Source organism: Lontra canadensis, unplaced genomic scaffold (genome assembly GCF_010015895.1).
Source record: "Lontra canadensis isolate GAN:19392208 unplaced genomic scaffold, GSC_riverotter_1.0 scaffold29, whole genome shotgun sequence".
Classification (NCBI taxonomy): Eukaryota; Metazoa; Chordata; class Mammalia; order Carnivora; family Mustelidae; genus Lontra; species Lontra canadensis.
Window position 1 is genome coordinate 1,400,348 of NW_022631023.1, and position 13,671 is coordinate 1,414,018.

Here is a 13,671-nt window from a genome sequence, read left to right on the forward strand (position 1 = left end):
CCCCCCCCCCCCCCCCGGCGCAGCTTCATCCCGGGGCACAGCCTCCCTCACCCGCGGCGCAGAGCATCCCGCGCAGACGCGGCGCCCCGGGGAGGAGACGCGGGGCCGTCCCGGGCGCAGCCTCCCCTCCTCGGGAGGCCCGCACGCGGCCGGGCAGCCCCCGGGACACCTCCGCGGGGCAGCCCCTCTGGACCCCCGCCCGGGGCCGAGCAGCGCGGGGGTCCCGCTCGCGGCGCACGCCCGCCCGGCCTCCCCACCTGCCCCGCGGCGCTTACATAAACGCGGCCCCCGCGGCGGTGCCGGGCCCCGGGGTCCGACCCCCGCCCTCGCCTCCCCTCGCCTCGCCTCACCTCAGCCGCGGGCCGCCCGCTCCGCTCCGCACGGCGCGCCCGGGCTCGGACCGCGAGGCCGCCGCGTTCCCCTCGGCTGCCGGGGCTGCGGCGCGCTGGCCGTGGCCTGGCGCGGCCCCGAGCGCGGCCCCGAGCGCGGCCCGACCCCGCCGCCTCCGCCGCCGCCGCTGCCGCCGCCGCCGCCTCAGCCTCCGCCTCAGCCTCCGCCCTCCGCCCTCCGCCCTCGGCCCTCCGCGCCGGCTCCGCCTCCCAGCCGCCCCCGCCGCCGGCCGCGCGCACGCCGGGGGGAGGGGGCGCCGCGACGCAGGGCGTGCGCGCGCCCGCGGGCCGGCAAGCGCCCCCCCCCCCCTCCGCGCGGTCCGGGGCTGCGGGAGCGCGCACCTCGGCGGGGCCCGGCTGCGCGGTGCGCGTGCTCAGAGCAGGTGGGGTCCCGGGCGCCCCGGCGCGGAGCCGGTCCCCGCGCGTCCCCTGAGCGCTCCCGCGGAGGTCGGCAGCCGGGCGGGCCTGCGAGGGGCGGGGACGGGGCGGGCTCGGAGGGCGCTGCGACCCGCTGGCTTCCGCCCTCCGCCCTGCGCGGCGCCCCACTGCGCGCACGGCGGGGACACGCGCGGAAATGCCACCGGCTGCGGGTTCGGTTCCGAGCAGGACGCAAACCAAATCCTCGTCGGGAAAGGCCCACGGCCCTGGAGCAGGTGCTGAGAGCGGAGCGGGCGGTGCGGACGGCGTGGGGCCCGGGGCTCCCGACCCCGCAGAGCAGGCCGCTGCCCAGGCTGGACCCCGAGCCACCGCGCCGCGCTCAGGGCCGTCTTAGCTCGGGCCCTCCGCAGGGACGTCCGCCGGCCTCCTGCCCTGCAAAATAGGCCTGGGAGGGGGGAGGAGCCCAGGCCAGAGCCCGTTAAGCAGGACCCCCACAGCAGCCTGTACCGACCACACGGGCCAGGGACCTGCTTCCAGCCGCTCTCCTGGAAAGGAGACGCCTCTGTCTGGGACCAGCCCGCCAGCAGGCCAGCCCGTCCCCCAGCCTGAGGGCTAAGGGCCAGGCACAGTGCCCAGAGGAGCACTTGTGGACAACCCAGGAAAAATCGGGACTCCCGGGATGCCCTCTAGGGACTCCACCTTAATAAACAAATACATGCATGAGGACTTGAGACCTGTTTCTGTGAAAGAGACCCCAAAGCCAGGCGGCTTAACTGCTCAGGATCCTGTGGCCACCAGCTCACGTAGCTCAAGTCTGCTTCATGGGACATGGGCCGGACCCAGGCGCATGGGCCACCGGCAGGGATGGGGGTGGGGGAACCAGGCTGCGTGTCACCTGCGCTCAGCAGGCTGGCCAAGGCTGCTTCTCATGGTGTGTGACTTCCATCCGCAGCTAGAGGAAAGGCAGAGCTCAGTGCATGGGGCATTTCCAGCCTAAAGTCCCATTGGCCAAAGTCACAGGGCCAAACGCTGAGTGGGTGTCACGGGGGCTGTGCAGGGCACGTGAAGGTACGTGTGACTCACTGGAGGGCACTTCTCTGTGTCTGTCTTCCACAAGTGAGCCTTCGTTTGGTGCAGCCGGACCGGGACCTTCCCGCTCACACTGCTTGGACACAGTCTGAGCAAGGAGCCAGGGATCACGGGCGAAGACGGGCTTGGGGCGTTGCGCCCTGACTTGGGACGATGGCACGCAGAACATGCCTCTTTATGCTGATGTGGAGAAAGCAGTTTCCAGCCACCAGGGCCAAGACGTGGGACGTTGCCACGCCCATGCAGCACCTGTGAGGTCCAAGGCCACGATGAGGGTCCTACAGGCTGCAGAGGAAAGCCTTCCCGTCCCTTGCTTACCATCAGCGTCAGACACCGGGGCGCTGGGGACGATCCCTGGGTCTCCCCAGAAGTTCTGGCAGCTGAACTGCATAGGGGCTACAGCCTGGCAACAATTCCATGTGGCCTGCCCTGCCCCCGCCCCGGGCACTCCGTTTGTTCTTTACTCATGCAAACTGTGAAAATAAAATATCACTTTGGTGTTCTGGGAAAAAAACCCGATGCTCAAATGCTCGCCCAGGGAACCCAGGTATAGGGTTTTATAGGAGTGCATGGACCTGTCAGCTGCGGGGCACGCGGTCTGTACAAACCGGAAGACCACCTTGGCCGCGTTTTCCCTCTTGCTGACATGGCCTCCTAGCTGGATCCCATGAGCAGAATTAGAAATCACTCTGGGCAGGCGCCTCCAGACAGCTACAGGATTTGTGATCCTGAGACACTGGCCTCCTGCAGACTCCGGAGACGGCATGTGACCTGGAGGATGCTGGGAGGGGAAAGGAGGTGCCCAGCCCGACCACACGGGGCTGCTTGCCTTCATTCACGATCTGGGCGTCCGGAAAGACTTTCGGCAGAAGGAAGCGTTTCCGGCCAGCAGGCAGAGAAACCACTCCTGTGCCCAGGTCCCCAGTAGAGTCGCAGCCAGAGGGCAGAAGCACATGACCTGTGCCCAGTGGGGAGCTAGTGGCTCTGGGCGGCCCCGCTGGGCTGGCCTGGCTTTCTGCCCCTCATTTCTAGGCCTTGGGCCCACCACACCTTCTGCTCACACACCATGACCATGTGGTCCCAGCACTGCCTCCCCGTGGTGATCCCATTCCCGATGTGTTCTGTGGAGACTATGCTCTGGTCATGGTCACCGTGGACGCAGGCTATGACCTCAGGACCTATGAGCCTGGAGTGTGGGTCTCGATCATTTAAGGACGACCTTGCTCGTATTCTTTTAAAGTCTGTTCCACGGTGGTCCCTGTGTCTGACCAAAAATGTGTCTGAGAAAAGATGTGTTTCCTTGTGTTATTTAATTCTACCCAGTGTGCTTGGGAGAGGACGCCCCCGGGGACTTTCAGATTGTCGTCTAAAAGTAAGCTACTGATTTCTTGGTTTCTAAAAGAGTCAGAAAGATAAAGCTGCTAATAAGAGATAACCAGTATGCTGCGATACATTTATTTGAGATGAAATATTTTTGTGTGTGTCCCACATTTATAAAAAGCATGACACTGGAATGACAAAAACCAGACGGGGAGAAGCTTTCAATCAACTCCTCATGGGAGGGGTCACCGTGCGTAGAGTCTGCCCAGTTCACGACCACCTCCTTCTCTGGGGCCCCCCAACTGCCAGCGGACCCAGCCCCATCACGGGACCGACCCAGAGAGGACTTGTTTGCGCAGCAGACAGAGCGCTGCTCCCACGCCCCAGCGCCAGGCCCAGAGGTGGAGGTCTGACTCAGCGTGACTTCACCTGGAGGTGGGCACTGGCAGGGAGACGACCCCGCGTCTGGGCCTGCGCCTGCCGTGTGGAAGCCCAGAGCCGCTGGGACGGCCTTCGCCCCTTGCCGTGCCCGGGGGAGCGGGCCGCGGTGCGAGTCACGCAGCCGGCAGACCTCAGAGCCGGGAGCGGGGTGGTGAGACACAGCAAGGGCGGCAAGCCCCACAGAGGGGAGACGGGCCAGGGGAACAGGGTCCAGAACAGGGTCCAGACTCCGCTCCCCCATGTGTGAGCCGGGCGCCCAGCCTCTCTGAGCCCATTCTTCACCCACGGAAGGAGGACGTCGCCCCCACCTCATGGGCCACGCGGTGAAGACCCCCCTATGGCGGAGAGCCACAGGGGTTCTGGAAGCTGCAGCCCGCCCGGCTCCCAAGACTCAGCCCAGGCTTTGGGAAGCTTTGAGCGGAGCCTCACAGATGAGTGAGCGGGTGGTGACAGGTGGTGAGGGTGCCCTGAGGCGGGGGGAGAGCATTTCCATCTGGCTGGAGTTCAACGAAGGCAGGACTTCTCAGCACGTCGATCAGGGGCAGTCAGGGGCAGTATCCCGAGCGTGGGGCCTCTCCATCTCCTCCCTCAACCGCCATCAAGATGGAAGGTGACTGTGGGGTGAACCCTGGGGCGGGGAGACCAGCGGGGGCCCCATCAACGCCCGTGCTCTGTTTCTGCACCGTCTACCTGCTCAGTAAGAATGGCACCTTTATAGCAGATTGGGGGGATGGAAGAACATGGGACAGAGATGTACGCGGCCCACAAAGCCTGAAATATTGCCCCGCAGGCCATTTACAGAGCCGGTGGACCGGCTCTACCCCAACACGGGGAGTCGGACCGGCCCTGTCCAAGTACACGGACTGTCTTGGGGAGGGAAGGAAACGCAGTCCCAAACCAGGGTGTCACTGGCGTGGCTGTGGTGGCTCATGAGGGTCCGTGTGTCCCGAGGCTACTGCCCACCCAGGTGGGATGCCTGGCAGTCATCTCTGTCAGAAGGGAGCAGTGCAGGTGCCGAGTTCAGATGTTTCTAGAAGCAGACTCGGTAAGACTCGGTGGTGGCTTGGGTGAAGGGGCACGGAGCAGGAAGGACCTGGGCAGCGCGTGCTGGCGGAGGGTGGCACCAAGCACCGAGATGAGGCAGAGCAGGGAAGAAGCCCCCAAGGCCTTCTGTGCAGAGTTTGCGAGGCCTCTCAGAGTCCAAGTGGTGGACGCAGAAGACAGCGCCAGGAGCCCCACAGGAGTGTCTCCAGAAGGAAAGCTGAGTCCAGAGAAAACGAGAAAGACACGGAGCTCGTGCTGACTTTGAAAAGTTCAGTGGGGTGCTGGGGACAGAACTGGCTAGAGAGAGAGGACACTTCCCATCTCCTGTGAGGAGGCAGACGTCTCTTGGACTCTGGAACCCAAGAATGGCCCCAAAGAGACGATGCACCAACCCTGTCCACAAACTAAGTCAGTACCCACGGACCCAGAACAAGCACCCAGCAAGCCAAAGTCCAGGAACAGATAAGATGAGAACGAGGACATTATGACCCATTATGACCCAGCTGGGCTTACCCAGGAACATGATGACATTGGCTTAACACTTAAAATCTATTCTGCAAATCACCCACAGGGGAGGCTTTTAATAACACCCAGCACCTCCCATGTTTAGAAACACAAACTCTCAGAAACTGGGAATAACAGGGCATTTCTCTAACCTGGTAACTGTGCCCATAAGCTCCTGAAACGAGCAAGAGACACACAGGAAATGTGAGACGCAGGCTGCTAAAATCAGAAACAAACCAGGGACACTGGCCCTCTCCAGCGCTGTTCAGGGTGAGAGCCCCGAGGACAGAGCACCACACAGCAGTGGGGGTGGGGGTCCTGGCAGTCACAGGTGACCTGATGACATACGTGGAAAACAAAACATCATCCACAGCTAAATTATTCGATTTGATAAAATCTAGCAAGATTCCTGAGGACAAAGCCAACACACACGCACACTGAGCCATTTCTGTGCATGAGCAACAATTAGGGAAACGATCCCACTTACAATCGTGTATGAAAGTTTGAGTTAAAAACAGACCTAATGGACGAGTGTGTGGTCTTTAAGGAGAAAAAATGTCTCTACAGTTATTGAAAGAGCGAGCGAACATAGAGACACACTATTGTAATAGATAAGAGGACCCCAGGGTGGTAAAGATGTCACCTCTCCCACCAATTACCTGTAGAGTCGATGGGATTCTATAAATATTCTAACAGGGATGTTTATGCAACTGACTGATTCTAACCTAGATCCCAGGAAGGCAGAGGAGCTAGAATCGCCAGAAGGAAGAAGACAAAGGTCGGCACTTTGCTTCAGCAACTGCAAAGACCTGACAAGTTACTGTGATCACGCGGTTCGTGACCGGCCCACGGAGGGACAAAGTGAGCAATGAAGGAGAACAGAGTGGGAGCAGGAGCACCCCACCTCCACCTGCGAGGGAAGAGCCACCGCAGGTCAGTGGGGGGAGAGAGGGCTTCACTACGTGATGCTGGGTCATCTGTCTGTGCACGTCGGGAAAACCACAGCTGGGCACATGCCCGCACCCTGCCCGAAGCTCAGCTCCAGAGAAATTAAGGAGGAAAAAAAAGAAGACTTCTAAACTTTTCAAACAGAGGCGAATATCCTTATGACCATGGGGAAGGAAGAAGGTCTTAAGGTACGAAAGCTGCGGGTCGTAAACCGTAAGATGGGTAAATCTGACTCTGTTGACGTGAAGAATGCTCAGTAAAAGAGGTGAAGTGAGACCATGCCCCTGTAGGGGGAGGACACCTGCCCTGTATAAGCAGAGAGGTTCTGCATCCCGGATGCCTGAAGACCTGCTGACCCAACAGAAGAACGCAAACGACTTAATAAAAATGGGCAAAAGCCATGAACAGGAGAGGAAGGCTGTATGGGCAGTAAGCACCTGGTGCGATGCCCGGCTTCGTCCTGAGCAGGGAAATGGGGCTCCTGCTTGCAGTAATGCTCGGTTCCTCCCCCTCACCTGCAAGTCTGAAACACTGAGGACAGCAAGTGCTGGAGAGGCTGCGGTCGCCGGCGTTCCTAAACATAATTCACAACCACTGTGGAACACACCCTTCTCGTCAGAATGAATGCTTGTGTCCCCCGGGAGCCAGCAATCAAACCCCTGAATACGCACCCAGGAAACTCCCTCCGCCTGCTCAGAGACAGGCCACCGGAGGTGCCTCATGGCCACACCCACCATAGTCCACGGTCCATGTCCTAGGAAAGACGAAATCCGTCCGGCTGAATCCATGCAGCGTGCACACGTCCCGGGATGGCATGGCGACAGACAGCTGGTGGACAAGTCAACGCCAGCAACACCCAACTCTGGTGACTCCTATGGGCAAGATGCTTGCTGAAAAGAGAGCCTGAAGGCGAGGAGAGCTGAGCCCGAGAGGGGTCGTCAGGCACACACAGCGCTCGTGTGTGCCTATCATACTGTGTGTACATGTACGTTATTGTGTGTGCATGCACGCACACACATACACACGTGTGTACACAGGACATATTTACCAGCAAGAGAGTGATGAGCACAAAGTTTCAGGGGCCGACCGCCTCCAGCAGGAAGGCCACCGGGAACAGCTTCTGGGAGGAGCATGTAGATGAAGGTCACTGGAAGTCGTCTCAGTCTGGGATGCTGGTGAGGTACGGGGGGCTCGATGCTTTATAACTTATGTGTACTTTACACATAGCCCTTTGGTAAATCGAGGTACATAGTAAGTATATTTTATTGTATTTTTTTACATATCAGGTATATTTTCTTATTTTTTTAAGATTTTATTTATTTATTTGACAGACAGAGATCACAAGCAGGCAGAGAGGCAGACAGAGAGAGAGGGGGAAGCAGGCTCCCTGCTGAGCAGAGAGTCCGATGTGGGGCTCGATCCCAGGACCCTGAGATCGTGACCTGAGCCGAAAGCAGAGGCTTTAACCCACTGAGCCACCCAGAGCCCCTATATCAGGTATATTTTCAATGTAAAATTTAATGACATTTTTTGAGAGGGGCGGGGGATGGGAGAGGGAGAGAGAATCTTAAGCAGGGTTCAATCTCGAGACCCCGAGACCACGACCCGAGCTGAAATCAGGAGTCCGATTTGAACCGACGGAGCCACCCAGCGCCCCTTCAACGCAGACAGAGGAAGGACGGAAACAAGAGAGGCAGCAGGAGAAGCCCCTCACCAGGGAGCAAGATTGATCAAGCGAGAGTCTGGGCACAAGAATCCCTGAGCAGTGTGCACGGTGGGGACAGAAAGACAAACCACTTGGGAAAGCAGCTTGGAATTTTCATGCATAAAGATGTACATCCCTACACATCCACAGTCACTTTCCTAAGCATACACCCTCAAGAGGCTCCTACAGGCTTCTCGGGAGCCCTGGCCCCGCGGTGCTTTTAATATCAGGACCGTGGCATAGGCAGCCCGTTCTCCACAGAGGGAGGATTGCGTGAGGGTCCCGTGGGACCGTGTGTGCGGAACCTCTGGCGAGGGAGGTGAGCGGTTCTCGGTGGTGAGACGGGGGTGATAGCACCACACACGATTCAGAGGTTGACACGAGGCCGACGACTTCGTCAACAAGGAAGGACCGTCGCTATTAGGATTTCATACTGCCAAACACCTCAGATTCTTTGTGGGATAAGTTGAATATAAAAAAATGTAAAACTGAACAGAATCAGCTTCACCAACTTCTCTCGAGCGGTGGTGGATTTTTTTATAAATCAGACTCAAAACCAGTACAGTACGCAGCTGGTTTTGCCTCACTCTAAAACGATGAACTAGAACCAGTAAAAGGAGCTTTCTTTCCTATTTTCGTTTTTGCTGAGTTATCTCTTAATTATGATGTTAGCAGTCTTTCTGGAGACACTGAAAGGCAGTTGGGAACCGGAGCTGGGCGGGGGAGTGAGGAGGGAGTGGATCGTGTGGGGTCCCTGGGCCCCTCCTCCCAGCACCCAGGCAACCTTCCAGAGAGGACTGGAGGCTGGACACACACCTAATCAGAGTCTGGTTAATGACACAGTACACAGCCTTCTGGTGGGGAGGGGAGGACTTCGACCTCCATATGGTCCAGCTGGAGTTTTCAGCTCCAATTCTCAGGGCTCTGGCCGGCTGTCCCAAGTCCCTCAAGGATGCAGCAGCTCTGAGGAGGGCCTTCGGACGCATGTTGCTAAACATCTCTGTCGAGGCGTAATACACGCACAGAGAACCACCCCCACCAGGAGAGTGCAGCTCGATGCATGAACCCACAGTGGACACAAGAGACACCGTCCACCTGGGGCAAGGAATAGAACATGCCCGCCACCCAGAGCCCCCTTCCCAACCTCTGCCACCTCCCCGGCTCCAGGGGGAGACCTCTGCCCTGACCCCCGCGCTGTGGACTAGTCATGCGAGTGTTTACTCCGTGGGCATGGAAACCTGCAGCAGGACACTCTTGGTCTGGCTGCGTTTGCACAGTGAGACCCACCATGCTCTGTCCAAGCAGCACCGATTATGATGTGTTTTTGTTGCACCAGAGTGCGTCCAGAGTATCAGCGTGCCACAGTGCACCGATTGTTGCACTAGAGTGTGTCCAGAGTATCAACGTCCCACAGTGCACCGACTCATTCAGCGCCGACAAGGACTCAGTTGTTCCCTAGTTTTTGTTGAGTGATCTGCACTCCAGTGACTGCTGTCCAGCCCGTCTTTCAGGATACACACGTCGGTGTAAACCAGGTCAGGGGCACACGTATGTCCCACGGGAGCCAGTTTTCCAAATTTGGACCCACGTTGGGTCCCCCAGAGGTCTGGGAGCAGTCCAGTGGCTCCTCGTGCTTACCGTCACTGGGTGCTGAGATCTTCTTCACTGGGGTCATTCTGGTAGGACGGCAGCTGCCTGCAGTTGTCACCAAGGACTGATGTGTCCGCATTGTTGCCCACGTGTGTCCTTTCTCATGAAGGAGCATCTCAGGTTTTTCCTATCTGTCTGTAGAAGTTCTTTGTGTGAACACAGACTCCCCAGTAGGTTGTGCGCCGGTATCTTCTCCTGCTCAGCTGCTGGCCTTCCACAGTCCTCATGGTGTCTTTCATGAACGGTTCTCAATCACTGTGATCCGACGTAGTGACATTTCCCTACGCTTAGTGCTTTCTGTGGCCTGTTTAGAAAACCCGGACCAGCCCGTCGTCATGAGGATACGCTCCCGTCACCCAATTTTCAGATTTAGAACAACAGTCCATCTGGAACTGCTTGTATGGCATGAGGTAGGGATCCAGACCCACTTGCTGTCATCATCGCTTGGCCCAGGGCTGTTTATTGAAAAGACGCGGCCCTTTTCCCTGTGGTTTGCAGGAGCTACTTTTGCTTTCACACCGGACTCGCTATTTTGTTAAGTGCTGTGCCTTTCCTTGTTACTGGCACAGCCGCTTTCCAGTTTTGTCCTCCTTCAGATCCTGTGGGCTGTATGTGGCATTTCACGATCCCGTATAACTTTTCGAATCGGCCTATCCGTTTCCCCCAGCCTCCTGCCTGAATATTGACCGGAATTGCACTGAAGCTACAGATCAGTTTAGTAAGAATGAGCGAGCGTCCTTACAGCACTGAGCGTTCCCGTTCACGCTCCCCGTGTTTAGTTAAGTGTCCTTCCACTCTCGATCACTTATAAGTATTTTCTGTAGATAGTCCGTACACATTTCATTGGGTTTGTTCCTAAGGACTTGATTCTTCCAATGATATTTTTAAATGTTCTCTATTGTGGGGGGCACCTGGGGGCTCAGTCGGGTAAATGTCTGCCTTCAGCTCACGTCATGATCTCAGGGTCCTGGGATCGAGCCCCACATCGGGCTCCCTGCTTAGTGTGGTGTCTGCGTCTCCCTCTCTCTCTACCCTTCTCCCTCGCCACCCCTCCAAATAAATAAATTAAATTTTTTTAAAACTAAAATAAAATGTTCTCTACTTTTATTTTATTATCACTGGTTTCTGGGTTTCTGGGTTTTGTATATTGATCCAGGAATCTTTCTAGATAAACCTAATACCGCTAATACTTTTCATAGGTCCTATTGGATTTTCTGTACACACGGTCATTTGTCTTTGAATATCAACTTTTTATTTGTTCCTTTCAACCATTTTATCCTTATCGCTCTTCCCTTGGCTTGCTTCGCTTGCTGGTGCTGTCTGGAAGTGTCAGCAGTGGGTATTCTTATCTCACTCCTGACCTCAGAGGGAAAGAATTCCACATTCCCTGTGATATTTGTTGTAGGGACATTTTAAAAAAAGATTTTATTTTATTTATTTGAGAGAAAGAGAGCACAAGTGGGCGGGAGGGGCCGAGTCAGAGGGAAAAGCAGCCCACGCTGAACAGGGAGCCCAACGTGAGGCTCGATCCCAGGACTCTGAGATCATGATCGAGCCAAATGCAGACGTTCAGCCGCCTGAGCCCGCCGGGCGTCCTGTGGGACATTTTTCATATAGACGCATCTGTCAGATTAAGAACGTTCCCTTCTATCTCTGTGTCGCTAAGAGTTTCTTTTCATGCATGCGTGTTGAGTTTTATCAAATGTTTCCTTTTGTGCCTGATGAGGGGATAACATGATTTTTCTGTTTTGTTCTATTAATGAATTGAGTTTGTTGCCTGGTGAACTGGGGACACCCCAGGCCCTGAGGCCTAACCCTGCCCATCCAAAGGATGTCACCAAAGGTTCTTGGTCTCATGAGGAGAAAGAATTCAAGGACAGACACACAACAGAGCAGACAAGCGACACAAACGGAAATGTTTATTTCTTAAGATGTGAGAGTGGGCGAGCTCGAGCTCAAGAGAGAGAGAGCTGCATGCCCTGGGGTTGGGTTTCTGTCCTGTATGGACGGTTGTTAACTAGGGGGAGGAATATTCGTTACTTAGGGTGGTGACTGCTTGGGTCCTTTCTTCCTTATTTGGTCAGGAGTCTCCTGTCATGGCTTCCACCACCGTAGGCCTCCCTGGTTTGATCCAGGTTCTTGAGGAGGGCTGCCCCTACGGGCAACTCACCTGATCTTCCCCACAGCTGGCCATGACCCCTTGTGGCTGGCCTCCAGGTATCCTGTTAGCGCCTACCTACCTGCCTACACCAGCAAGTTGGTTGAAGTTCAAGTGTTAAACCAACCTTGCATTTCCCAAATAAGCCTAACTAGGTCCCCATATCCTTTTTGTGTAGAACTAGATCTGGTTCAGCAAGACATTGTCAGGGGCCTCACTATCTGTGTTTGTGAGAGAGGTGGCCTACAACTTTCCTTTCTTACAGTGTCCTTTTCCGGCTTTAGGGTCAGGGTTATACTGAACTTCATACAACGAGTGGGGAGGTGTTCCCCTTCCTTGTTCCTCTCTGGAAGAGCATGATATGAGACTGGTGTTAAGTCTTCCTTACATTTTGTTGAATTCAGAAGCCTTCTAAGTCTGGAGCTTGCTTTGTAAGACGGTTTTTAATTATAGATTCTTTTTTTTTTTTCTTTTTACCGGACATAGGACTATGGAGATTTTCTATTTCTTCTTATTTGGGCAAGAGTCACACCCTGGTCTTGCTCAAGCCAACCTGCACTGGGTCAGAGAAAGCTGGCTGTGGGGTGGGGAGGGGCCCTGGGCCAGCGGCCCACCTTGGCAGGGTGTTGCCTTCAGAAGGAATACCAGTCCGACACACTAAAAGGATTGAGAAGTGATTCAGATCTTTAGCAGAGAGGGCATTTCTATTCCTCCACACATTGCAACTTCCTGCAGCTCTCCCTCTGCTCTGTCTCCCCCGGGAGCCCTCATCACGGCCCGGCGGCTGCCCCTCGCTCTCTCCTAAGTTCCAGAAGCTCTCTCCTGCCCAGCCGTCTTCCACATTTTTGTGCTCTCTTCCTGGAGGATCTGCTTGGCTTGGCCTTGTGATTTAACTGAGCCAAGCTCAGTCTCCTTATTTCCCGCTCGCACCCATCACTCGGTGGGGTTGGGCTAGCAGACAGGAGAAGGAGGAGCTCTGAGTGTTTCCTCCTGACTCCTCCTCTTGTCTGCTACAAAGGCATGGATCGGGTGAGCTTTCCTGCTACTGTGGCCTGCAGAGCAGCTCTGGCACCGCCACCTGGCTCTTCCCCACAGACGCGCACCCTGGACCCCCAGGCCGACGGCATCAGGCCCTGTGGTGCGGCCCCCGGGACCCGTTAGCAGCAGGCAGTGAGAGGGGCCAGGCACCACTGGGCAAAGTGTTGTTCGCAGTCTTGGACAGTTGTCCAAGCCCCGTACTCCACCGTCTCTTCCTGGGAGACCCAGAGACACTTGGCAAGGCCCCGTGCCCGGATGGGGAGTGTTGAGGCGTGGCTCATTTTCACGGCAGAACTTTCTGGAGAGATAGTGCCCGAACCATGACACTCCAGCCCAGAGAAACCCAGCTCCCTGTACCTCTGTGGTGTGTATGCCTGGTGTTTCCTGGGGTTCCCGTCCTCCCCAGCACCCTCCCGCGAGCCCTCTCTGTTCCGCCTCATGCACAGTCTTTGATTTGAGGACAAGCAGCGGAAGGAACAGGAGAATTTGTGCACACGCCCAGCCCCCCGACCTCCAGCCAGCTCCTGTGCCTGTCTGTCTGCCGCTTCTTCTCACAACCCGGACCACGCCTGGAGGAAGACAGGCTCCGGCCTCGCCTCCTGTCCAGAGCGTGGAGGCCACTCCCCGGGGAGAGCTGCTGGTCTCTGCGGGTCTTGATGTCCTCCTCAAAAAAACTGTCTATAAGTCACGTATCACCCAAGTATAGAGACTAAATCACGTTAGAGCAAAATATGTAAAAGCAGGATAATCTCAGCAGGTGCCGTACAGAGCGTCCATCCAGGGGAGCGTCCCGGCCTGGAAACGCGGGGGCCCTTCCCCCACTGTGGGACACGGCCCTCAGTGTTCTAGCACAACCTAGGGTCCTGAAGGGCAAGTCTCTATCTGTCCAGTGCTCCCACCAAAGGGGACTTGTGACCCAGTCACCCGTCAGCCAGTCACAGCTCTCTGCAGGGAGAAGCATCATGGGACAGGACCTCCTGTTCGCTGTTGTCACCACTGGGGGCAGA

General features: G+C 56.6%; 2 protein-coding genes across 2 annotated transcripts in view; one reads left to right on the forward strand and one right to left on the reverse strand.

Annotated features, from left to right (window-relative positions):
* ADARB1 (adenosine deaminase RNA specific B1) overlaps window positions 1–502 on the reverse strand; it is a 127,964-nt gene extending 127,462 nt beyond the window's left edge. The window contains exon 1 of the mRNA XM_032865217.1: window positions 351–502. The gene's annotated coding sequence lies outside the window, so the exon portion shown is untranslated. The remainder of the gene's footprint in view (window positions 1–350) is intronic.
* LOC116872328 (basic proline-rich protein-like) overlaps window positions 1–1,210 on the forward strand; it is an 11,115-nt gene extending 9,905 nt beyond the window's left edge. The window contains exon 8 of the mRNA XM_032865509.1: window positions 24–1,210. Within this exon, the coding sequence (XP_032721400.1) occupies window positions 24–1,210 (1,187 nt within the window). The remainder of the gene's footprint in view (window positions 1–23) is intronic.
* Window positions 1,211–13,671: the final 12,461 nt, after the last annotated feature.